The 26,605-nt window shown below is 45.4% G+C and overlaps 1 protein-coding gene across 3 annotated transcripts in view; it reads left to right on the top strand.

Moving 5' to 3' along the window:
* The window catches only part of XRRA1 (X-ray radiation resistance associated 1), a 118,313-nt gene that overhangs the window by 26,333 nt on the left and 65,375 nt on the right, over window positions 1-26,605 (top strand). For 2 of the 3 annotated variants that reach the window (XM_075198317.1, XM_075198316.1), the window contains exons 3-6: window positions 4,184-4,350; window positions 5,940-6,011; window positions 22,486-22,558; window positions 23,044-23,141. In XM_075198317.1, the coding sequence (XP_075054418.1) occupies window positions 4,184-4,350; window positions 5,940-6,011; window positions 22,486-22,558; window positions 23,044-23,141 (410 nt within the window). Of the gene's footprint in view, window positions 1-4,183; window positions 4,351-5,939; window positions 6,012-22,303; window positions 22,408-22,485; window positions 22,559-23,043; window positions 23,142-26,605 lie in introns of those variants that run through there. The other variant, XM_075198318.1, reaches the window with a different exon arrangement.

The following is a 26,605-nucleotide window of genomic DNA, read 5'->3' on the forward strand; positions in this document are numbered from 1 at the left end:
CTGCTCTGGTAGAGATAAAATCAGACACAGTCTCAACAATGGGGCTAAGACATATTTTTATTTTTTTTACATAAGACAAGTTCAGAGATACACACACTAGATTAACATGAGTTACAGAAACAGTCAGGGGTTTTGTTTTCATGTGTATAGAAACTGCTGATTTCAAGCAGAAAGGTTCTGTTGTGGAAATACGATTCATGTTTTATAGATTGCATATCTGTGTTGTTTTTTTTGTTTTATGATTCGTGCCTCCTGTTCAAAAATGTGCCTTTATATGGATGCACAAAGGGTGGATAGGAGATTGCTGGAAGTTAGGCATACAGATATGCATCTCTGTATAGAATATTGGAGTAGGATTTTTACCACAAGATACGACATAATGTGAAACCCTAGAAAATGTAGAATTTTCATGTTTTATATTTTTTTACTGTTAGACAGACATGTACTGGATACTGTTATATTTGAAGAAAGTGTTATAGAAATAGACCCCTTTGCCTTTCCCACTTAGTCAAGTAGCTGAATGTGAGGTACTGAGAATGACATGTGAGTTGGCAGAGGGAAAATCGATTGATATACATTGGTCTTCAGCATTTTTCTAGTCTAGGGGGCGATGTTGAGGTGACTGAGAAATTGTTTTATAGCAATACCAGCACATGATTAGGACACTACATAGAGGTCTTTATACAGTGACACAGTTACCAACTGAAGTAGCTGCTAGTAAGGTCCACACTTACACACACGACCATACATGGCTGTCACACCAGGGAGAACATAGCTGTCAAATAGACAGCAGGGTTTTATGTGACAGTTAACAAATCTATGTTTTGTTTTGTTTTTCGTTGTATTGTTTTAGTTCTAAAAGGTGAACACACACACACATGCACGCATACACATATTGGTTAATATATGAAGATTTGTGTTACCTGAGGAATAAACTGTCTGGAAGGTGAAGAGATATGGTGAGGAGTCTGGTGGACTCTGGAAAGATGGACAAGGTAGACCAATAGAGCCATCCCATATCCCTCCTGCTGATGGGTTTTCCTCCAGGTAAAACAAATACACGTAATCCAATTACCACCATGCAGGATCCTCAAGTATACACTGGTGTACCAATGAAATATGTCTGGGTAAAGGTATATTGAAATGTGTCTAATGTATTACTGTGTCATACTCAAAGCTTTTGTTATTAAATGTGATAGTCCTAGAGTTATAATAGATGATAGGGGTATTCATGTTATTAATAACAGATGTATAATGTATGAGTAGTGGTAACAAATCACATACTTTCAATTAGCCATAAACCAGTGTGAACATAAAGTAGTGGCACTCGGTAGAACGAATTGAATAGAATAAGAGTTGGAACTTGATTGAAGTGACTGATAGCTTCGGCCACTAGTCCTTTCCCGCTACCAAAAGATCACTCCTGGGCAGACACCTAACCTGTCAGTTTTTTAAATGTTCTTGACCCCTAGTGAGATGAGATTGTAACTGGGAGGCTAGGTTAGACCTTGAGAGAAGGTAAATAGTGAGACAGCAACCAAGAACGTCCAAAACACTGTTTCCTGAAAGGTCACATTAACTGTCAGGATGTTGGATCGGGAGAGTAAGTTGTGGAGCAGAAATTTCTTAGGCTCAGGTTATTTGACAGACAGGTACCAGGTGTAGGCTACCAGCATCACGGCTTCAAGGGTAGCAGAGACACACTGGTGCCCATTCCACCCACTGCAGAGGGGCCAACACTCAGAGAAGGGTCCAAGGGCACTCATGAGTCTGTTCTGGAAGTCCTTGAATGCAGTTAGTAGCACCTGAGCCAAAGGCTAAGACTGTTGTCCAGCATGAAGTTGTAGTTTTTCCTGTTTTGTGTTCTCTCATTTCATTCTCTTCTCAGGACGGTTAATTCTTTTGATTATTAGCAGGTGAGAAAGACTGGTTCAGGTAATGATAAGGAGGTATTGGGGAGGAAGGAGAAGTTAGTAGCATAATCGGTCCAGCCAATTAATCTATTCAATTCAGGGGTAAAAGAAAATTTGAAAACCTCGGAGCTTGGAGAAAGTGCGAGGGGCTATTGTCTGAGTAGCATTACGTCCGTAAGTACGGTGACCCCATAGTTAAAAAAAAGAGATACGCCCAGCGATGCCAGTCCAGTAATATCCGGACTTGAGCAGGCATCCTTGAGAATGATTGTCATTCTTGGGAGAGTAAGGTTTTAGACCAAACAAAGTGCTGGGCGTGCTCACATGTACCTCAGTGATTATATCAAGGAGGGTTAGTTCTCTTTCCACTAAATATTCTTGAGGTACCCGAACTATAGGCGGGAGGTCACTAAGGGAAAAAGTAGGACACCTAGGTCCCTTAGTCTGAAGTCTCCCAATGCTTTGCAAGCCGCTCACTGTTAAATCTGAGTATCGGGAGACTGGGAAGAACGAACAGACAATAGCCAGCCCACAAGTGTTGATGAAAAGAACTGATGACATTATTAGACGTGTGTATATTAACGCAAGCTGAAGGAGATTGTATATGACATTATTGATAGACATAGGATAATGCTATTAATGAACATGAAGTGTTTAAATGTATTATGAGCTTAAAGACATGCGTTGGACAGATGAACCTGTTAAACTTGAAGAACTGTAGTAGAGTATTCTGTATAACTGATACATGATCTGTTGTACTCTGTACCTTTCCAAATAATGTATTACATGTTTTATTGTACCCTTGAAGGGCATACAAAAGGTTATCTCCAAGCTCCAGAAATGTACGGTCTATAGTAAAAGAAGAAATCGTTTAGAGGATTAAGACTCTCTCTTATGATAACTTGTTTAGATCTACAAACAGCGTGGTCATACACCAAGGGGGATTTGTATTACATAACAATGAAACGTGGTACTGAGATCCTGCATATAACATCTTTAAGGTGATAGTTTATTATACTATCAAAGGGTGGACTGTTGAAGTCGTATAATTGGATGAACGAAAGTATATTGGTTTAATATTGTTTAGCCATGCAAATGCGATCCATACGCTACGTAACGCGTGGCGTGGTGCGTTCGCACGGTAAAATACGCACACATTCGCATTACAACATTTAGTTATTTATATAATTCATATTCATATTGGTTCCGTTACACTGTAATTTAGGAGCAGATAGTATTTGGTTTATTATTAGTCTATATATATATATATATATATATATATATATATATATATATATATATATATATAGTGATTATATGTAAACTTCAGTGATATTCAAGGTTCAGGTTATAGGAAAGGTACCACGCCTGGTGTCATATTAAAGCCCCATTCATCAGCAGCTGTCCGGTGCAGTCGGCAAAGAGATCGCACATTGCATACTTTAGTTATTGATATTAGAGAATAAACCTTTGTATGATGCTGGCTATGAAAGGAGCAGACCCCCTGGAGAGACGACCCCCTCCTTTGGATTCCTTAGATTGAATCAGCCTATGATCTGTTTACCCTGAACCCACCCAACGTCTGGACCTATAGAAGCAAGCTACGTCATCTCTATTGTTCAAAATGAAACACTGACTGTATATATAATAGCTGTATCCCCCACCAGCCTCAGTCACTTCTGACACAGTATTCTAAGCAGATATACTGTCCATTGGGTCCCGTGGTTGCGCAGCGAGCGTAATGCGATAAGAGCGCGGTATGTATGTATGTAACTTTTGGTATTGGCTGTACTGTACTTTATTACAATATAATAATGTATTGAATTGTTGACTATTTACATCTGCTAAAATAAATAACTTTGTGCGTTAGAAACACAATACAATCGCTTGGGCAATGCTTATTTGAAAATGATAAAATTACTTTAATAATGTATATTGACTACGGGCAAACTCCCCTTCACTGCCCCGTTCCTTCCCTGAAATCGTAGGCCATAGTATGTGTCCTGTGCACTGGAAGATGAATTGACCGTTGCTGTGTTCTGTGGCGTATAGTCCGCTTCTGGGCGTGTGCAGTACAGGTTTGCGGATTGTAATTGTTTATGTCTCTTAATGAATCAGACCCAAACTCTCTCCCATCGGATAACTTCATCCACAGATAGAACATGGAAGCAGACAACATTGTCACACTTAGTTTCCTCCATAAAGAAGGGACATTGTTGAGGTCGGTGTTCCTATCTTTGTAATGTGTGATAATATTTGTGTCCTCCTAGGGGCCGGACACTGGCTGATAGCTCAGAATAATGTGCAGGATAAGAGGTTTCGGGATTTCGTGTACTCAGCGGAACAGAAGCGGAGAGTTGACCTCAGGGATATTACACGTTGCAGCAGGAGCAGGACGGACGATGAGACGGACTGTGTGCTGGATACGGCGTTCCTGGTACATGATGATGGCTCTATGTGATACTGTATCATCTTCCACAGGGAGTCATAGAATGTAACAATACTACAATTTAGGGGTGCAGTTGGCTCCCCTGGATGACCGGGACATAAAAGGCTTCATGTCTCTGTGTGTTCAGCAGAGGCCGTGGGGAGAAAACAAGTCAGGTTTGTTAGGGATGAGAACAATCCTTTTATTATATGAAACCATTCTAGATAATATAGCAAAATATATTTATTTTGGAGCCATCAGTCTTAGTCATTAGGATGGTTCCCGTCAGTGTCCATAGAGGCAGGTTATATGTTAGCCCGAATCACAATATCATTGTTAGATTTATAAATAAAAAACATTTTGTACGTTTAATAATTTATCTGGTACTTTTCCTATGATAGAAGACAGGGATACGCTGCACTATCCAAATACATAATTAATGCTGTACTAACGACTTCTCTATACTAAAAACAGGGAATGTTAGTCCCACATAAGCACTAATTATGTGTTTGGAGAGCGCAGACTATCCCTGTCTGATCTATGTCTGTTTATACAATGTAAGTCCCATCACTCTGTGTGTCAGGTGAGTCCCAGGTCTCCCATGGCTGCTAGTGCTTGGGACAGACTTGCCTGTAAAGCTGTGGGCAGGTCAGCCTGTAGCCCAGATACAAAGCCTTTTATCATGCCAGGACTGACCAGAAGGGGAAGACTTTGGCGGGAGTTGGTCAGTTTAACATATATTGTAATATGTGCAATTAACATTCCCTGTTTTTAATATGGAAAAGTAGTTACTACAGTAGGGTTTCCCAACAGTGCAGGTTTTCCATATCTCCTGGCTGGAGCACAGGTGTTCATTACTGACTGACACATTGTAACAGATCCACAGGTGGTCCTAATTATGTCACATGTGATCCGGAAAACCTGCCCTGTTGGGGAGCCCTGAGGACTGGGGTTGGGAAACCCTGTACTACAGCATTAATTATGTGTTTGGAGAGTGCAGCGTATCCCTTTTTCTGTCTATACAATGTGGGCAACCCCCACTTTTCCTATGATACCACCTGTCTCTGTCAATCAAGGTTGATATTGCAGGAAGTAGGTTAAAGGGACATTTAAATGATTTCATATTAATACGTTTAAAGAGACTTTAATCTTACAATAATGAGTGCACAATCATATGTGCAATTAACTCTTCCAGTACAAACTGCGCGGTTATTTTACCCTTTATCAGCCGCTTCAGCGCTCCTGGCACCGGGTGAATGTACAGTACCCTGAGGCAACCTTTCAATGTCAGCACATTTCTGATTGGGGGCTGAAGTTTTCTGTAGACTTACAAGGTTTAAGCAATGTTAGTAGATATCCCGGTCACGTGAAACTTTGAAAACATTCTCAGTTACCTAAATCACAGGCAAGTTTCATTCATTTGTTAGAAAGTAGCTGTTAACCCTCCCTGTGATTAGCTGACAGCTCCGCCATAGAGGGCTATATTCTGTACGTTGTCCCATCTATATTAGTGCTGGGTACATTGCCAGGGCGGGGGGTCCTGGTTGTGTCTCCGTGCACTGTTGCCCATTGTGAGCTGCCTGCGGCTTCTCTTGCAGATGAAAACGCATTGCGTGAAGATCCCCTCGGACCTGTGCGCCGTGGATGTGAGCGACAGGAACCTGACTTCAGTAAGTGAGAGTTTTGTTGATTTGGCGAGTCTGCAGTAAGTTCTTTATTCCTCCTTCCTGTGTCTTCTACAGAGATAAGTGTCTCAGTGCCAAGCTGGGTACACTCAGCACAACTATCTGAACAGCATTACAGTGTAACTCAATGGACAGAAGTATCTTAGAAATCATTGTCTAACATAACGTGTAACAGTGGACAGTGATTTATTGGACAGGGAAACTGTGCTTGGAGAACACTATATACAATGACATCTGCTAAGAAGTATAACTAACAAATCAATTCTTTATTTCAGTTATCTTCACAAAGAAAAGAACACCCCTAAATCTAGAAGTACTTTGTCCACAAATTAGAAGAACATGTTACATCTATTTTGATGATTGATCCCCGATAACTATGTTGTGTATGACATTAAGTAACTTATCTTTAAGTAGTGTTGTTAAATAGCCAAGAACTATTTCAACTAATAATTCTCAATTCAGCATTGCTACTGTGGGGGTCGCTACCCCGCGTACCCACCAGGGTGGTTTCCCTGGTCTAACTGGAGGTACTCGCCCGATCCCGAGGGACTGCTATGGAAGTTGTTGCTTCTTCCGGCTGTAGTTAACCCACCACTCTACTTCTGTCCGATCGCTCCCCTTCCTCTTGTAGATGAGACAAAAGAGAGACGAGCCTACCAAGGGAGAGGGGAGGAGGAAGGGGCTGTTTGGGGGCTACGGCCAGGAACGGAGACACTTACTCGGTTCCACCTGCCATCACCTTGTTTTACTCTGGCCTGGACACGGGGGCTGTGAGTATTTGGAACAGAGAACGTTCTCGTCAAATGCTCTACTCACCAGTAGTGAGGGCCACCAAGCAGTTTAAGTAACAGGGCTACACTTGCCAGCAAACGCTGCTGGGTCTGGTGGTTCCCACCTGGAACCGCCAGTAACACTGCCAGGAATTTAGGTGAACCCCACCCGACCTCACGGTACACTGTCTGCATGGAACTCAGCAAGAGACACCCAAATGGAATCACCTAGACTATGGGGTTGCGCACTTCCCTGGTAATGGGGCGTAATGCACCAACCTAACTAACTAAGGGCCTTGGGCCCTGCTTTCCAGGGCTGAGCCCGCTACCTGGTTATGGGCCTATTGCTTAGTCCTAGCTATCTAAGGGCCTTGTGCCCTGCTTGCGGGACTGATTCCCCTACCTAGCTATAGACCTAATGCCCAGTTCTAACTATCTAAGGGCCTTGTGCCCTGCTTTTGGACTGAGTCCCCTACCTGGCTCTAGGCCTAATGCCCAATGACAGCCCACAGTGGCCCTGGTGCTGAGGCCTGGTGCCTGGCGTGCTGCTCGGGCCTTGTGTCAAGAGTGCGGGTGTGGGCCCGAGAGAGGTGGTGCCAAAGGGGCCTTACCTGATCCAGGGTGACCTCTCACTACCTCGGCATAGGTCCTCTTTTTGCCACCACCATCCTCTAGGAACTGCCACCGGGACTCTTCTGTTCTCCTGGTCCTCGCCGCGTCTTCACTAGACAGAGTAGCTCTTAGCCCTGACAAGGGCTCTCTGTCTCCGCTGCCGGCCGGTCTTCTGTTTTCTGCTGCGGTCCCACACCGTCCTCTCTTCTTGCTCACGGCCGCCGACTGACTTCCAGGGCCTCAGCGCAGGCGTCTTATATAGATTCCGGCGTGCCGACGCCCGATGAAGTCAGCGCATCGCCGCCGCGAGCCAATCAAAGCTCACGGCGGCACCAAAGTTTCAATGGCCAGTCGGGGAGCGCTGATTGGCTCCCCGACCCGGCAACATTTCCAGGCGCCGCTGTACATGTGCGCTGTGGAGATCAGGTAAGGCTCTCACATTCCCCCCTCCCACGTTTTCCGTTGTGGTCCCTGCAATGACAGATTGTGACCAATCAAAGTGAGGATCTGCAAACCGTGGACCCGGGACGCCTCAGTTACCCCTTTGGGATCGCCGAGATGCTGGTACGAGTTCTGGAGTCGTTGGGATGGGGTTCTCCTCTCCCTGCCCCATCCGAGGAGGATCGGGGGCAGGTTCCTCTGGTATGGCCGTCCCCCAATCTTCACCCTCTTTCACTCCCGTGGGGCCGGTTGTGTTCTCATCAGCTTCAGGGGCTGGTGGGAATCATTCTGGCAAAGCCACCCACAACTCTTCACCTCCGTTTCCTGGCGGTGAGCTTGTGGCGCTTTCTTCCGCCACTAGAACCGCTGAGGGGTCCTCATTGAATGGACAGGGCCTCAGCTTGTCACTATGAAGTACCCTCGTCAGGTTGGACTTTCTGGCGCCAGCCATCGCCGAACTACGTATGGGGCCATTTCCCACCTTTCCTCTAGTTTGTCCGCTGGCCGGGACACGCGAGCGAAAACCCGATGCCCTTCGGCAAACGGTGGAACCGCTCTCCGATCAGCGCCGTTGTGAACCTTGTCCTCCATGTTGGTCTTGGCCACACTATAGGCAATTTTCAGCAGACACCACTACTCTTTGACCCAACCTGGCCACGTCCACCGTTCATCCTCTGAGAACTCTAGGGCCATCTCTTGCATGCTTTTTCCCATGCGACTAAACATCAAGAAGTGTGGCATGTATCCCGTTGTGCTATGCATCCGGTTGTTGTTCACCCACACCAGGTCCTGTACCACCGCCTGCCAGCGCATCCTCTGGTCCTTCGCCAATACCCGCAACATCTGTATCAAAGTCCGGTTGAACCGTTCACAGGCATCATCTCCCTGGGGATGTAACGAGGTGGTCTGAGACTTCCGCACCCCATATACATCACACAGTCCCTGCATTAGGCGACCCTGAAAACAGGCTCCCCTATCCAAATGAATTTGTTCCGGGCATCCGTACCTCCTGATGAAGCACTCTACGATGGCCTTGACAGCTGAGTCGGCCGTCTGGTCTTTAGTCTGCACCACCACCGTAAACTTGGTTAAATGGTCGGTCATGACCAGGGCGTATTGATGTCCGCTAGTGGACTCCCCATTTAATACATAGTCTATCATGAGGAGCTCCAAGTGTCGTCCTGTCATGATGGTATGGATGGGGGGGCTGTTGTTGTGTGGGCTTGGTCACCCCGCATCTTCGACACTCGGCAAACCTATTCGACCAAGTCTTACAACCCCGGCCAAAAGAACTGCTGCTTAAGCCACTGAGCCGTTTTCCGGGGTCCCAAATTGGCACCTTGGGTATGGACTTCTTCCACCAGCTTTCGGGCGGCCCCAGCCAGAACTACAATTTGCAACACGGGCCGTAGTTCATGCTCCAGGTAGGCGCGGCATCTCAAAACGCCCTCTTGCACTGCTAGCTGATTCTAACTGTTTAAGAGTTTCTGTCCGTTTGCAGGGAGGCTCCCCCTCTCCCACCTAGAGGGCCAATGTCGCTGCTGGTGCCATTGTAGTACCTGGCGTAGGCCATGGACTTTCTGCTATTCTGTGGCCCAGTCCTGCATCCGATTTTCTAGGAGGGTAGTGCATACCCTTCCTTCCACCAGACCAATTGGTGTCACCCTCCGCAGTGGGTTCCTGTGGCCATGGGGAACCGGGAGCGTCAGCGTTACCATTACTCCCTCCGGGACAATAACGGAACTGATGGGAGAACTTAGCCAACTGGGCTCCCCACCGTTGTTCTAAGGCTCCAAGCTTTGCCGAGTCCAAGTGCACCAGAGCACTATTATCCGTCACTACTTCTACCTCCACGGCTGTCAGATATTCTGCAAAATTGTCGGTCATGGCCCACACGACTGCCAAGAACTCCAGTTTAAAGGAACTATAATTATCTGGGTTTTGTTCGGATTCATGCAGGGTCCGTCTGGCATAGGCGATCACACGCTCTTTGCCCTCTTATACCTGGGACAACACCACCCAAAGCCCTTGATGACTGCCATCGGTGTAGAGGATAAAAGGCTTGCTAAAATCGGCGTATGCTAGTACTGGAGCCCGGGTCAACTCCTGTTTCAGCCGAACAAGCACAGTTTCTTGGGGGGGCATCCCACACCTCAATGCTTGACTTGGTTCCCGCAGTGCTCCCCCACTGCGAGTCAAACAAGGATCCAGCTATCTTGGAGAACCCCTTGATGAAGCAACGGTAATAGCCTACCAGGCCCAGGAAGGCTCGGAGTTCCGTGATGGTTGAAGTCGGCCAATTCGTCACCGCCGAAACCTTGTCTATGGTACGACGTACTCCCTCTCGCGATACCACGTGCCACAGATACTCCACTTGGTTCCTTAGCAGGTGACACTTCCGCGTTTTCAACTTCAGACCAAAAGCGTTCCAGTCTTTGGAACACCATATCCAGGTGGGCCAGATGTTCCTCCACTGCGGGCGCAAAGAGGATTATGTCATCCAGGTAGATCAGTAGTGCCTCAAAATTCAAATCTCCCAGGCAGCGTTCCATCAACATCTGAAAAGTGGCTGTACCATTGGTCAACTTGAATGGCATCCGGCAAAACTCGAAAAGCCCCATAGGCGTCCAAACGTCGTCTTCGCTCGGTCCTTCTCGGCTATGGGTACCTGCCAGTAGCCGCTGGTCAAATCCAGGGTGAAAAAGTATTTAGCCCGTCCCAAGGCCACTAGGGACTCTTCAATGTGGGGCAACTGGTAAGCATCCCGTACCGCGCAGTGGTTAAGCTTCCTGTAGTCCACGCAGAACCGAACAGTGCCAGCTCTCTTCTGCACCAGGTACGATGGGAGTGGCCCAAGGGCTCCAACTTTCGGTCACCAACCCATTGTCCAACATCTGTTGTAGTATGGTCTTGACTTCCTGGTACAGCTTTGGGGGTATCTGACGATAGCTGTCACTCACCGGACTGTGAGTGCTACATCTCGTGTGTTTAGGAACCGTGGCCGTCCGCCATCCTGAGGGTCTGCGCATGTGCAGCCCTTTCAAGCCTTCAGTATCTGTTACTTTTCATTAATTGGCTGATCAGGCAACACTCCCTATTTAAATCACCTGTGGTCAATACCTCGTTGCCTGATCTTGGAGTCTCATTCCCATGAGCCTCTGAAGGTGTTCCTGTGTTTCCTCGTGTTTTCAGCTCCTGCTGATTCCTGTTATTTCTATTGTGGTTTCCAGACCACTTCAACTCTCCTGTGTTCATCGTGTCTACACCAGCTGATTCCTATCCGCTGCCTCCGTTGTTTCTACAGAGTTCCTACTCACTTCAACTCTCCTGTGTTCATCGTGTCTACACCAGCTGATTCCTATCCGCTGCCTCCGTTGTTTCTACAGAGTTCCTACTCACTTCAACTCTCCTGTGTTCATCGTGTCTACACCAGCTGATTCCTATCCGCTGCCTCCGTTGTTTCTACAGAGTTCCTACTCACTTCAAACTCTCCTGTGTTCATCGTGTCTGCACCAGCTGATTCCTATCCGCTGCCTCCGTTGTTTCTACAGAGTTCCTACTCACTTCAACTCTCCTGTGTTCATCGTGTCTGCATCAGCTGATTCCTATCCGCTGCCTCCGTTGCTTCTACAGAGTTCCTTCTCACCTCAACTCCCCGGTGTTCATCGTGTCTGCAGCCAGCTGATTCCTATCCGCTGCCTCCGTTGCTTCTACAGAGTTCCAGCTCATCTCAACTCTCCTGTGTTCATCGGGTCAGCGCTCCGCTGCTTCCATCTCTGCTACTGGAGTTCAGACCACCTCAACTCTCCCGTGTTCTTCAAGTTCCAGTTCCATTTACTACTGCTTCCAGAGTATTGCCTCGTTCATGATGGTTTACCTGCCGTGCGCTGCACCAACTTGATTACCGCTTCCACCTTCCAGTGATCTCTCCTCCTGCCGGCCTTCAGCCGTTCAGGTATCCCGGCACGTCTCTCTGACAGCCTGCTCTCCTGAACCGCGGTATGCATACTTCTCATTGACTTTGCTGGTGTTTTGCATATCTAGCTGGACTGTGTTGTGTTCTCCTCCGGAGTCCTCTATCCACTGAGACTATTGCTACCATTGACTTTGTCTCCTATTTGCCTGGATTGTTTTTGTGACTTTGTATACTTTAGCAGTGCTGCTCTGTTATCATTGTATTGTGATATCATCGTGGGATCAAGTTCTGTGTACCCGTGTATACTCTGCATAGCATTCATCTCCTCGTGCCCTCCTCACATATATATTGCAGTGGTACAACTTGCTATATGCAGACCACTGCTTCCAGTTCCCTGTGACACCAGTTTCAAGTATCCTCTCACATAGCAGTGGTACAACTTGCTATACACAGACCACTGACTTCCCTGTTATCTACCTTCACCTGGATTCCATTCCTTTACCTAGACAGCGGTACAACTTGCTATACGCAGACCGCTGACTCTCACTACCTCCTTGCTACCTCTGGACATTCCTCCTCACTATAGCAGTGGTACAACTTGCTATATGCAGACCACTGACTACCCTCACATTTCCTTGTCCATCCAGTTCCTCGTGTTCAATTATATACTCACTACCAGTGCTGCTAGTCATAGACTTTCCTCGAGCATTCTCTCACCATCTGCTGTTCCTCCAGTTCCGTTGTCACCCTGCTACCAGAGTACCTATTACCATCTATATTACTCTGGTAAGCCAACATCTGGTGATTTCCTGGGCAAAGGCTCCTAGTGCCCGTGACAGTAAGATCAGGCCATGACAGACCCAGATGCGGAACCTACAGCTAAAGAGATGCTGCAGCATCTGGTTACCCGTATGGAACAACAGGATGCTCGCCAACAACTGTTGCTGCAATGTTACCAGGCGTTAGCCTCCCAAGGAACGTCTGTGCAAAATATCACAGCTACTATTGATGCTCCTGTGCTTTCCTCTGTTTCCCCAGTGCCATCCCAGGTGTCTACGGCTTCCACGCTTCACCTGCCTACTCCGTCAAAATATGATGGAGACCCCAAAACATGCAGGGGTTTTCTAAATCAATGCTCAGTTCATTTTGAGCTCCAACCTCAAAATTTCTCTACTCATCGTTCCAGAGTGGCCTATCTCATTTCCTTGTTTTCCGGACAAGCTCTCGCATGGGCTTCCCCTCTGTGGGAAAGAAATGATCCATTATTACAGGATAGTGCCAAATTTATTTCCACGTTCCGAAGTGTATTTGATGAACAAGGTCGTGTTATTTCCGCTGCATCCAGCATCCTCCGTCTACGTCAGGGTTCTCGTACAGTAGGCCAGTACGTCATTCAATTTAGGATATTAGCCTCTGAACTTCAGTGGAACACTGAAGCGTTAATTGCCGCCTTCTGGCAAGGGCTTTCTGATAAAATTAAAGATGCACTGACTACTCAAGAATTACCTACTTCTTTAGAAGATTTGATTTCTCTTTGCCACCATGTAGACATGAGATTTCGTGAAAGAGAGTCTGAAAAAACAACTTCAGTTAAAGCACCTCTTAGCTCAAGTCCTCAACTTCGCCCAGCTTCATCTCCGGTGATACCCATGGAGATAGGTCGCTCCAAATTAACTTCAGAGGAGAGGGACCGAAGAGTAAAAAATAGACTTTGTATCTATTGTGCTGATTCTACTCATATGCTCAATTCATGCCCTAAAAAAATCGGGAAATGCCAGGTCCTAACCAGTTCTGGAGAGGTGAAGTTAGGGTTCCTGGAGTCCTCTCCATGTTCTACGAAATTAAAAGTTTGTGCTTTTGATGTTATAGTTTCCTTTGCTACCAAATCCTTTAAGTCCCAAGCACTTATTGACTCTGGAGCTGCGGGAAACTTTATTTCGAAATCCCTCGTGAATCAATGGTCTCTACCAGTGATTACTTTGAAGACACCCATTACTGTGACTGCTATCGATGGATCACGCATTATTAATGGTCTCATCACTCAGAGTACGTCTCCAGTAACCCTTCAAATTGGTGTATTACACCAAGAAGAAATTTCATTTTTAATTCTTCCTGTTACTACAAGTCCGATTGTATTAGGCCTTCCATGGCTTCAACGTCACTCTCCCAAGATTGACTGGCACACTCCTCAAGTTACGTCTTGGGGAACTGAATGTCATCATCGTTGTCTCTCTCAAGTCGTTCCTCTTAAAATACAGCAATCCTCCATTTCACCTTCCTCACCGGGACTTCCTCCTCAGTATGCTTCGTTTGCCGATGTATTTGATAAAACCCAGTCTGAACGTCTTCCTCCTCATCGTTCGAGGGATTGTCCGATTGATCTTCAACCTGGCAAGACTCCTCCCAGGGGTCGTGTGTATCCACTTTCGTTACCTAAAACTCAAGCTACATCTGAATACATTCAAGAGAATCTCCAGCGAGGATTTATTCGACCTTCTACCTCTCCCGCTGGAGCCGGGTTTTTCTTTGTTAAAAAGAAGGATGGATCATTACGCCCCTGTATTGATTTCCGTGGACTTAATGCCATAACTATCAAAAATCGGTATCCCATTCCACTTATTACGGAGTTATTTGATCGTATTAAGGGAGCTCGGATCTTTACCAAGTTGGATCTTCGTGGTGCCTACAATTTAATTAGAATCAGGTCCGGTGACGAATGGAAAACAGCTTTCAACACCAGAGATGGGCATTCTGAATACTTAGTAATGCCTTTCGGGTTATGTAATGCCCCCGCTGTTTTCCAGGGTTTCATTAATGAGATCTTCCGGGACTTGTTATATGTTTGTGTCGTCGTCTATCTGGACGACATATTGATCTTTTCGCAGGACCTGCCTTCCCATCATCAACATGTGGCAGAGGTCCTTTCCAGACTCCGGAAAAATTCATTATTCTGCAAGTTAGAAAAATGTTCATTCGAGTTGCCCCAGATTCCATTTCTGGGATATATTGTCTCCGGAGTTGGTCTTCAGATGGATCCAGAAAAGGTGAATGCTGTGTTACATTGGCCTCAGCCAACTACTGTTCGTGCAATTCAGCGTTTTTTAGGTTTTGCCAATTACTATAGACGCTTCATTCAAGATTTCTCCTCAATTGCATCTCCTATTGTGGCCCTAACTCGTAAAGGGGCCAATACTAAGCAATGGTCCTCCGAGGCCCTTCAAGCCTTCCAGTTTCTTAAAGAGTCCTTTTCCACTGCTCCTATTCTTCGACAGCCTGATGTGACGCTTCCCTTCTTCCTAGAGGTAGATGCCTCTAATGTTGGTTTAGGAGCCATTCTCTCCCAAAGTTCAGAGCAACAAAAATTCCATCCTTGTGCCTTTTACTCTCGGGGTCTTCTGCCTGCGGAGAAGAATTACACCATCGGGGACAAGGAGTTGCTGGCTATTAAAGTAGCATTAGAGGAGTGGAGATACTTGTTGGAGGGAGCTCGTCATCCTGTGACAATTTTTACTGATCATAAGAATTTGTCATATTTACAGTCTGCTCAATGTTTGAATCCTCGTCAAGCAAGATGGTCTCTTTTCTTTTCTCGTTTTGAACTAATCATAACCTTCAAACCAGCTGCAAAGAATAAAAAAGCAGACGCTCTATCTCGAGCTTTTGTGACGTCCTCAGACGTTGAAGATGGTCCCAACCACTCTATATTAGACCCCAAATGAGTTTCTCTGGCTGCTTCTTCCACTAAAGTGCTACCATTTGGGAAAACCCTCGTGCCTCCTGCTCTTCGGAAGAAAATCCTTTTGTGGTTTCACTCTTCTCGTTTTTCTGGACACTCTGGTGAACGCAAGACCTTTGAAATTCTTTCTCGAAGTTACTGGTGGCCTTCTATGAGGAGAGATGTCAAAGATTTTGTGGCTGCTTGTGAATTGTGTTCCCAGTTTAAGACTCCCCGCAGAACTCCAGCGGGTTTGTTTCAACCACTACAAATTCCTTCCAAGCCGTGGACCCATATTAGTATGGACTTTGTTACTGATCTTCCGCCTAGTAAAAACTGCAATACTATTTGGGTAGTGGTGGACAGATTTTCGAAGATGGCGCATTTCGTTCCCTTGACTGGTTTGCCTTCTTCTTCTACTCTGGCTGATTATTTCATCAAAGAAATCTTCCGTATTCATGGATGTCCGTCCGAGATTGTTTCAGATAGAGGAGTACAATTCGTTTCCAGATTCTGGCGGGCCCTCTGTAAGACCTTGGGCATACGATTATCACTCTCATCCTCCTACCATCCTCAATCAAACGGACAAACCGAAAGGGTCAATCAAGATCTTGAGACTTTTATAAGGATGTTCTCTTCAGCCAACCAAGACAACTGGGTAGAATTGCTTCCATGGGCTGAATTCGCTCACAACAACATGTACCATGAGTCATCTTCTAAAACTCCATTCTTTGTGGTTTACGGTCACCATCCGTCTTTTCCGGAATTTCCTGCCCTCCCTCCCACCCAAGTTCCTGCTGTAGAGACTATTTGCCAAACCTTCAAAAATATTTGGTCGCAGGTCAAAACCTGTTTAAAGAAGACTTCTGCCAGATATAAGTCTTTTGCAGATAAAAAGAGACGGGCTATTCCACCACTGAAAATCGGAGATCGTGTTTGGTTATCAACCAAAAATATTCGTTTGAAGGTCCCATCTATGAAGTTCGCTCCTCGTTTTATTGGTCCGTATAGGATCATTCAAGTGATAAATCCAGTTTGTTTCAAACTTCTACTTCCTAAGAACCTTCGTATTTCCAATGCCTTCCATGTGTCTTTGCTCAAACCTCTTATCATCAACCGTTTCTCGGTCCCTCCTTCAGCACCTCGGCCAGTTCAAATTCATCAAGAGGAGGACTTTGAGATTACTCACATATTAGATGCAAAAATTTCGCGAGGAGTTCTTCGTTTCCTCGTTCATTGGAAGGGCTTTGGTCCTGAGGAGCGTTCATGGATCAAAGCAGAAGATCTCAACGCTCCAACTCTTCTTAAGAAGTTCTACTCCAAGTTTCCGGACAAACCCGGTTCCAGGTGTTCTGTGCCCACCTTTAAAAGGGGGGGTACTGTCACTCACCGGACTGTGAGTGCTACTTCTCGTGTGTTTAGGAACCGTGGCCGTCCGCCATCCTGAGGGTCTGCGCATGTGCAGCCCTTTCAAGCCTTCAGTATCTGTTACTTTTCATTAATTGGCTGATCAGGCAACACTCCCTATTTAAAGCACCTGTGGTCAATACCTCGTTGCCTGATCTTGGAGTCTCATTCCCATGAGCTTCTGAAGGTGTTCCTGTGTTTCCTCGTGTTTTCAGCTCCTGCTGATTCCTGTTATTTTTATTGTGGTTTCCAGACCACTTCAACTCTCCTGTGTTTATCGTGTCTACACCAGCTGATTCCTATCCGCTGCCTCCGTTGTTTCTACAGAGTTCCTACTCCCTTCAACTCTCCTGTGTTCATCGTGTCTACACCAGCTGATTCCTATCCGCTGCCTCCGTTGTTTCTACAGAGTTCCTACTCACTTCAACTCTCCTGTGTTCATCGTGTCTGCACCAGCTGATTCCTATCCGCTGCCTCCGTTGCTTCTACAGAGTTCCTGCTCACCTCAACTCCCCGGTGTTCATCGTGTCTGCAGCCAGCTGATTCCTATCCGCTGCCTCCGTTGCTTCTACAGAGTTCCAGCTCATCTCAACTCTCCTGTGTTCATCGGGTCAGCGCTCCGCTGCTTCCATCTCTGCTACTGGAGTTCAGACCACCTCAACTCTCCCGTGTTCTTCAAGTTCCAGTTCCATTTACTACTGCTTCCAGAGTATTGCCTCGTTCATGATGGTTTACCTGCCGTGCGCTGCACCAACTTGATTACCGCTTCCACCTTCCAGTGATCTCTCCTCCTGCCGGCCTTCAGCCGTTCAGGTATCCCTGCACGTCTCTCTGACAGCCTGCTCTCCTGAACCGCGGTATGCATACTTCTCATTGACTTTGCTTGTGTATTGCATATCTAGCTGGACTGTGTTGTGTTCTCCTCCGGAGTCCTCTATCCACTGAGACTATTGCTACCATTGACTTTTTCTCCTATTTGCCTGGATTGTTATTGTGACTTTGTATACTTTAGCAGTGCTGCTCTGTTATCATTGTATTGTGATATCATCGTGGGATCAAGTTCTGTGTACCCGTGTATACTCTGCATAGCATTCATCTCCTCGTGCCCTCCTCACATATATATTGCAGTGGTACAACTTGCTATATGCAGACCACTGCTTCCAGTTCCCTGTGACACCAGTTTCAAGTATCCTCTCACATAGCAGTGGTACAACTTGCTATACACAGACCACTGACTTCCCTGTTATCTACCTTCACCTGGATTCCATTCCTTTACCTAGACAGCGGTACAACTTGCTATACGCAGACCGCTGACTCTCACTACCTCCTTGCTACCTCTGGACATTCCTCCTCACTATAGCAGTGGTACAACTTGCTATACGCAGACCACTGACTACCCTCACGTTTCCTTGTCCATCCAGTTCCTCGTGTTCAATTATATACTCACTACCAGTGCTGCTAGTCATAGACTTTCCTCGAGCATTCTCTCACCATCTGCTGTTCCTCCAGTTCCGTTGTCACCCTGCTACCAGAGTACCTATTACCATCTATATTACTCTGGTAAGCAAACATCTGGTGATTTCCTGGGCAAAGACTCCTAGTGCCCGTGACAATAGCGTTTTGGTTGGTGAACCCAAAATCATCCTCGTGATGGGAAAACACTTGTTGTCTTCTCCACAGGATTTCCTCTAGTTGTTGGACCTCCCTGGGTGAAATTTCTTCTCCGGACACATCCATATTCTCATGGATTACCCTTCCGTTCCAAGTGGGAGTAGGTACCTCAGTGGGGGTCATTAGGACCACCATGGTTCAGGGCTTTTGTGGGGCTGGGGACAACGTCAAGCCCGGATTTGCCTCCACTTCTTCCTCTTCCGCTGGCTGGATCTGAGCCAGCAGTGTGTTTGGAGGTATCCTCTGAAGCTGGTCACCCACGTTGCAGAAACGGATGGGAACTCTTCCATCCTATACTAGGGCCGAAGTGCGATCAATCGTGGGTGGCCTCCGTCTCCGGCGGTCCAACCGGCTCAATGAGGACTTCCCAGTCTTCCAAGCTTTGCCGTGTCCCTACCTCCATCCACAACAGGATGGAGGTAGGAGGCTCCTGTCTGGGTGAGACTACCACTGCTTGACAGTAGTTGGTGCGGATCAAGCCAAGAGATGCCGAGCGATCTCCCTGCAGGGCCGGACCACACCAGCGAATCACACTTTGCAGCGCCTGCTGGACGGACCGCTGTACTCTTAGCTCTTTCCAGTAGGAAGGACCTTTCTTCTAACACAAAACTTGATCCAATCACCGCAGGATGTTCAGCCCAAGAATTACCGGTCTGTGTTGTAATTCCGAGCTATCCACCACTACAATGCCCTGGTTCCCCAAGGATCGCCCATAGTGAGTGATTAGCGGCCGTGAAAGTAATCCAGGTTCCTGTCTGTTCTTGTTGTAGGTGGCGGTAATACTTCTGGAAACAGGATGAAGTCATGGACGTCACTTGTGATCCGGTGTCCAACAGACAACGTTGATGGTGGTCTTGCAGGCGAGCCATGACTACGGGACACTCTCCCACCAATTCTGCCGAATTGGCGATATGCTTTTCTTTGTCAGCTTCCCCTGCGGTAGGTCCCTATACCGCAGGGGTTTCTGGTTTAAAGCCGATCAGTGCCCCACTTTGGGACAACTCCTGGCCAAGTGTCCCATGCATCCGCACTACCAACATCGAGGCCCGCCCGAAGGCCGTCGCCGCTGCCCGTCCCTCATTCCACTTCTGGCATTCTCCCGCTCTCCTCAGGCACTCTTTAGTTCTCCCACCTCCTTCAGTTGCCCCATCTCCTCTTTCGTCTGCCGAATCACGTCGGTCAGATCTCGGACACACCCTCCCAATCATTGGTGTCTGTCTGTGCCTGATGGAAGGTAATTTCCTTCACCATCCGCACGTGATCGGACATTCTGGAGTCCCGTGATGAACTGGTCCTTCAGGAGCCGTTCGGGATGGCCCAATCCCTCTTCATCTTTCTTCTGAAGTTCCACTAGCATTTCATGAAGGGCGATAGCAAACTGGGAGATAGTCTCGTCTTCCCGTTGGAACTGCGTGAAGAACCATCTGAGCAGCGTCATAACGGAGGACGGATCCCCATATAAGTACCCTAACCTAAAATTATTCCGCTGGCAGAGGAGCACGGTGCGTCGGTCGTCACCCTCCAGCGTGTTGGCCGGCAAGTCCTCTTGCACGCCGTTTAGCCGTATGGTCCCTCTCAGCCGCTCCTCCCAGTCTGATAACATCAGGTTCCTCGAACCCTGGATGCATCACCAACCACGGGGGCTGGTCCATGGCGAGGGGTGCTAAGCTCAGAGGACCCTGCAGGCTCTCCCCCGGCGGTTGGCTTACCTGTATTTCATCGTGTGCTGCGAGGTTGTCGTCCCTATACTCCATAGCTTCCTGTCGGGATCCTGCTGAATACACCAAAATGTGGGTGTCCTTTAAGTAGTGTTGCTAAATAGCCAAGAGTTGAGTAAAACTAATAATTCTAAATTCAGCATTGCTACTGAGGGGGTCGCTACCCCACGTACCCACAAGGGTGGTTTCCCTGGTCTAACTGGAGGTACTCGCCCGATCCTGAGGGACTGCTATGGAAGGTGTTGCGTCTTCCGGCTGGAGTTAACCCACCACCCACCACCATACTTCAGTCCGATTGCTCCCCTTCCGTCTGCAGATGAGACAAAAAGAGTGACGTGCCTACCAAGGGAGAGGGGAGGGGGAAGGGTCTGTCCGGGGCTACAAACAGGAACGGAGACACTCGCTCGATTACGTCTGCTGTCACCCCGTCTAACTCCGGCTTGGACACGGGGTGATGCGAGTATTTGGGACAGAGAACGTTCTCGCCCAAACGCTCTACTAACCAGTAGTTGTTACCCAAAGTTAAGGTAACAAAGCTACACTTGCCAGCAAATGCCACCGGGTCTGGTGGTTCCCACCTGGAAACGTCAGTAGCACTGCCGGAACTCAGGTGAACCCCGCCCGACCCCACAGTACACTGTCTGCAGTGGAACCGTCAGGCTAACCTGCCGGAATTTAGCAACAGACACCCAAATGGAACCGCGGGTAACACCCCCGGAACTCAAAAGGGCTGCACTACAATGCCTCCGGGGCTCAAGTGTGGCCAGAGAACGGACCGGGCACCAGAGCCTACCTCCAATGGGACTCTGGCATCTTGCTCCTGGAGAGGAAACACAATCCCCACAACCCACGCAGTGCGATACAGTACAACAATGCACAGTAAATCTTCCTACTCTGCACAGAGCCTGCTTAAACTGGACGGCGTTCCGGGCCTATTGCCCCCCCGATGACGAAAGGCTAGTCTCTATTTGCTGTGGGCCCCAGCGACCAAATTGACCCTACCCTGGGGGCCTAGCGCCTAGACTATGGGGCTGCACACTTCCCTGGTAATGGGGCCTAATGCACCAACCTAACTAACTAAGGGCCCTGTGCCCTGCTCTCAGGGGCTGAGCCCCTTACCTGGCTATGGGCCTAATGCTCAAAGACAGCCTACAGTGCCCCCCCCCCCCCCTAACTGTGGTGCCGTTTGGGCCTTGTGCCCGGTGAGAGATCAGTGGCCAGAATAGATAGTGTCAAGAGTGCGGGCGCAGGCCTGGGAGAGGTGGTGCCCAGGGGTCCTTACCTGATCCAGGGAGACCTCTCGTTTCTTTGGCGTAGGTCCTCTTCTTGCCGCCACCGTCCTCCAGGGACTCCTGCCGGGTCTTCACTAGACAGAATAGCTCTTAGCTCTGAAAAGGGCTCTCTGTCTCCGCTGACGGCCAGTCTTCTGTTTTCTGCTGTGGTCCCACACCGTCCTCTCTTCTTGCTCACCGTCGCCAGCTGACTTCTGGGGCCTTGCCACTGCGAGCCTTGATTGGCTCGAGACGGCGCCAAAGTTTATATGGCTGGTCGGAGAGCGCTAAAGGGATGTTTCCCTTTACAAGGCAGCGCCGCTTTAAATTTAAGTGCTGAAGACGGCGAACTCGCGGGAGTTCAACAATCTGGAGGTTAATACATTTACCCCCAGATCTCAATCCAATTACAGTCCACAGACGTCATCCAACCAACCTGAACAACCTGGAGCACATCTACAAAGAAGAACAAATCTGGTAAAAACATACCCCAACAGACTTAAAGCTGTTACTGCAGCAAAGGGTTCTACCAACTACTAGTCTGCTGGGGTTGAATACTTATGCAAACATCATTTTTCAGTTTTTATTTTTATTAAATAAACCTGCGGACAGATTTTGAACTAGGAGTTTGAAAATGTACTTTAAGAGCCTAATGGTTTACAATAAAAATACTGTCTGGAACAATCTGTGTATATGTAATTTGTAAACAGACAAATCTGTTGACTTTTTAGGGGGTTGAATAAATTTGCAAAACGCTGTGAATAAATATCTGTCCTGGTTGTTTTCTGGGACATGTACTTTAACAATAGCAGGACAATGCCTGGATGACATTAAGAACCCAGTGATACATGTAGATACTGGTGAGTTATGTATAATATCTGTAGTTAATGTAAGTTCCAGTCTGCACAGCTGCCACCGCTCTGTGTTCCTCTCTCTAGGCCAAGGCGGAGGAGTTTGTGCAGTTTACCTGTGTGGTCTATATGAACTCAGCCGAGAATCTGCTGACTCTGGGTAAGTGCCGAATCCTTTTACACAGTAATCCAGTAATAAATCATTCTGATTGGATACAAATCAGGGCTCACTGTTCTTTGGTTGTTACCCTGAAATGTTCTTGGGGCTATCGCAGGCGCTTACTCACTTTACACCTGAAAATAACTAAATATAAATAATAGCTCTGAACGGGGATCTGTAGGAGATCTCTGTAATGTATAAGGGATATTATTACATCAAAAACTCACAACTCTACACAGATTTACTGACACATTTTCTTACTAACACATTTATGTAGTTGCAAAATGTATAAATAAGTAACAATAGTTGAATCTAGAGAAAAAGAGAACCAGTGGCTGAAATTAGGGGCCTCAGACCCGACACGGATGGTGCGATAAGTGCTCTGTACTGGTCATTATTACTGCTCCGGAGAGTACTGAGTATGAATACGGTCAGTGGGTCATCTGTAATGTAATAACTTCTCTCTGTTACCTCTTGTTACTCAGAGAGCTTCCGGACATTTCCTGCTCTCAGAGAACTGGATCTGTCCATGAATGGGATCCGCAGGATTAGTATTAATGCTGGAGAGTTCCCGCAGCTGGAAGTGAGTGACTGGATCTCTGTAAATGTTCCTGATCTGTGACACGTAGCATTGTATATAATATTATCTGTTAGAGCAGTGTGACATGTAGCATTGTATATAATGTTACCTGTTAGAGCAGTGTGACACGTAGCATTGTATATAATATTATCTGTTAGAGCAGTGTGACATGTAGCATTGTATATAATATTACCTGTTAGAGCAGTGTGACACGTAGCATTGTATATAATATTATCTGTTAGAGCAGTGTGACATGTAGCATTGTATATAATATTATCTGTTAGAGCAGTGTGACATGTAGCATTGTATATAATATTACCTGTTAGAGCAGTGTGACACGTAGCATTGTATATAATGTTACCTGTTAGAGCAGTGTGACACGTAGCATTGTATATAATATTATCTGTTAGAGCAGTGTGACACGTAGCATTGTATATAATATTATCTGTTAGAGCAGTGTGACACGTAGCATTGTATATAATATTACCTGTTAGAGCAGTGTGACACGCAGCATTGTATATAATATTACCTGTTAGAGCATTGTGACACGTAGCATTGTATATAATATTATCTGTTAGAGCAGTGTGACATGTAGAATGGTATATAATATTACCTGTTAGAGCAGTGTGACACGTAGCATTGTATATAATATTACCTGTTAGAGCAGTGTGACACGTAGCATTGTATATAATATTACCTGTTAGAGCAGTGTGACACGTAGCATTGTATATAATATTACCTGTTAGAGCAGTGTGACACGTAGCATTGTATATAATATTACCTGTTAGAGCAGTGTGACATGTAGCATTGTATATAATATTATCTGTTAGAGCAGTGTGACACGTAGCATTGTATATAATATTATCTGTTAGAGCAGTGTGACACGTAGCATTGTATATAATATTACCTGTTAGAGCAGTGTGACACATAGCATTGTATATAATATTACCTGTTAGAGCAGTGTGACACATAGCATTGTATATAATATTACCTGCTAGAGCAGTGTGACATGTAGCATTGTATATAATATTACCTGTTAGAGCAGTGTGACATGTAGTATTGTATATAATATTACCTGTTAGAGCAGTGTGACATATAGCATTGTATATAATATTATCTGTTAGAGCAGTGAGACACGTAGCATTGTATATAATATTATCTGTTAGAACAGTGTGACATGTAGCATTGTATATAATATTATCTGTTAGAGCAGTGTGACATGTAGCATTGTATATAATATTACCTGTTAGAGCAGTGTGACATGTAGCATTGTATATAATATTACCTGTTAGAGCAGTGTGACACGTAGCATTGTATATAATATTACCTGTTAGAGCAGTGTGACATGTAGTATTGTATATAATATTACCTGTTAGAGCAGTGTGACATATAGCATTGTATATAATATTATCTGTTAGAGCAGTGAGACACGTAGCATTGTATATAATATTATCTGTTAGAACAGTGTGACATGTAGCATTGTATATAATATTATCTGTTAGAGCAGTGTGACATGTAGCATTGTATATAATATTACCTGTTAGAGCAGTGTGACATGTAGCATTGTATATAATATTACCTGTTAGAGCAGTGTGACACGTAGCATTGTATATAATGTTACCTGTTAGAGCAGTGTGACATGTAGCATTGTATATAATATTACCTGTTAGAGCAGTGTGACATGTAGCATTGTATATAATATTACCTGTTAGAGCAGTGTGACACGTAGCATTGTATATAATGTTACCTGTTAGAGCAGTGTGACATGTAGCATTGTATATAATATTATCTGTTAGAGCAGTGAGACACGTAGCATTGTATATAATATTATCTGTTAGAGCAGTGTGACATGTAGCATTGTATATAATATTATCTGTTAGAGCAGTGTGACACGTAGCATTGTATATAATATTACCTGTTAGAGCAGTGTGACATGTAGCATTGTATATAATATTACCTGTTAGAGCAGTGTGACATGTAGCATTGTATATAATATTATCTGTTAGAGCAGTGAGACACGTAGCATTGTATATAATATTACCTGTTAGAGCAGTGTGACATGTAGCATTGTATATAATATTATCTGTTAGAACAGTGTGACATGTAGCATTGTATATAATATTATCTGTTAGAGCAGTGTGACATGTAGCATTGTATATAATATTATCTGTTAGAGCAGTGTGACACGTAGCATTGTATATAATATTACCTGTTAGAGCAGTGTGACACGTAGCATTGTATATAATGTTACCTGTTAGAGCAGTGTGACACGTAGCATTGTATATAATATTATCTGTTAGAGCAGTGTGACACGTAGCATTGTATATAATATTACCTGTTAGAGCAGTGTGACACGTAGCATTGTATATAATGTTACCTGTTAGAGCAGTGTGACATGTAGCATTGTATATAATATTATCTGTTAGAGCAGTGTGACATGTAGCATTGTATATAATATTATCTGTTAGAGCAGTGGGACACGTAGCATTGTATATAGTATTACCTGTTAGAGCAGTGTGACACGTAGCATTGTATATAATATTATCTGTTAGAGCAGTGTGACACGTAGCATTGTATATAATATTACCTATTAGAGCAGTGTGACATGTAGCATTGTATATAATATTACCTGTTAGAGCAGTGTGACACGTAGCATTGTATATAATATTATCTGTTAGAGCAGTGTGACACGTAGCATTGTATATAATATTACCTATTAGAGCAGTGTGACACGTAGCATTGTATATAATATTACCTGTTAGAGCAGTGAGACACGTAGCATTGTATATAATATTATCTGTTAGAACAGTGTGACATGTAGCATTGTATATAATATTATCTGTTAGAACAGTGTGACATGTAGCATTGTATATAATATTATCTGTTAGAGCAGTGTGACACGTAGCATTGTATATAATGTTACCTGTTAGAGCAGTGTGACATGTAGCATTGTATATAATATTATCTGTTAGAGCAGTGTGACATGTAGCATTGTATATAATATTATCTGTTAGAGCAGTGAGACACGTAGCATTGTATATAATATTATCTGTTAGAACAGTGTGACATGTAGCATTGTATATAATATTATCTGTTAGAGCAGTGTGACATGTAGCATTGTATATAATATTATCTGTTAGAGCAGTGTGACACGTAGCATTGTATATAATATTATCTGTTAGAGCAGTGTGACATGTAGCATTGTATATAATATTATCTGTTAGAGCAGTGTGACATGTAGCATTGTATATAATATTATCTGTTAGAGCAGTGAGACACGTAGCATTGTATATAATATTATCTGTTAGAACAGTGTGACACGTAGCATTGTATATAATATTATCTGTTAGAGCAGTGTGACACGTAGCATTGTATATAATATTATCTGTTAGAACAGTGTGACATGTAGCATTGTATATAATATTATCTGTTAGAGCAGTGTGACATGTAGCATTGTATATAATATT

This window comes from Mixophyes fleayi, chromosome 2 (assembly GCF_038048845.1).
Source record: "Mixophyes fleayi isolate aMixFle1 chromosome 2, aMixFle1.hap1, whole genome shotgun sequence".
NCBI lineage: Eukaryota > Metazoa > Chordata > Amphibia > Anura > Limnodynastidae > Mixophyes > Mixophyes fleayi.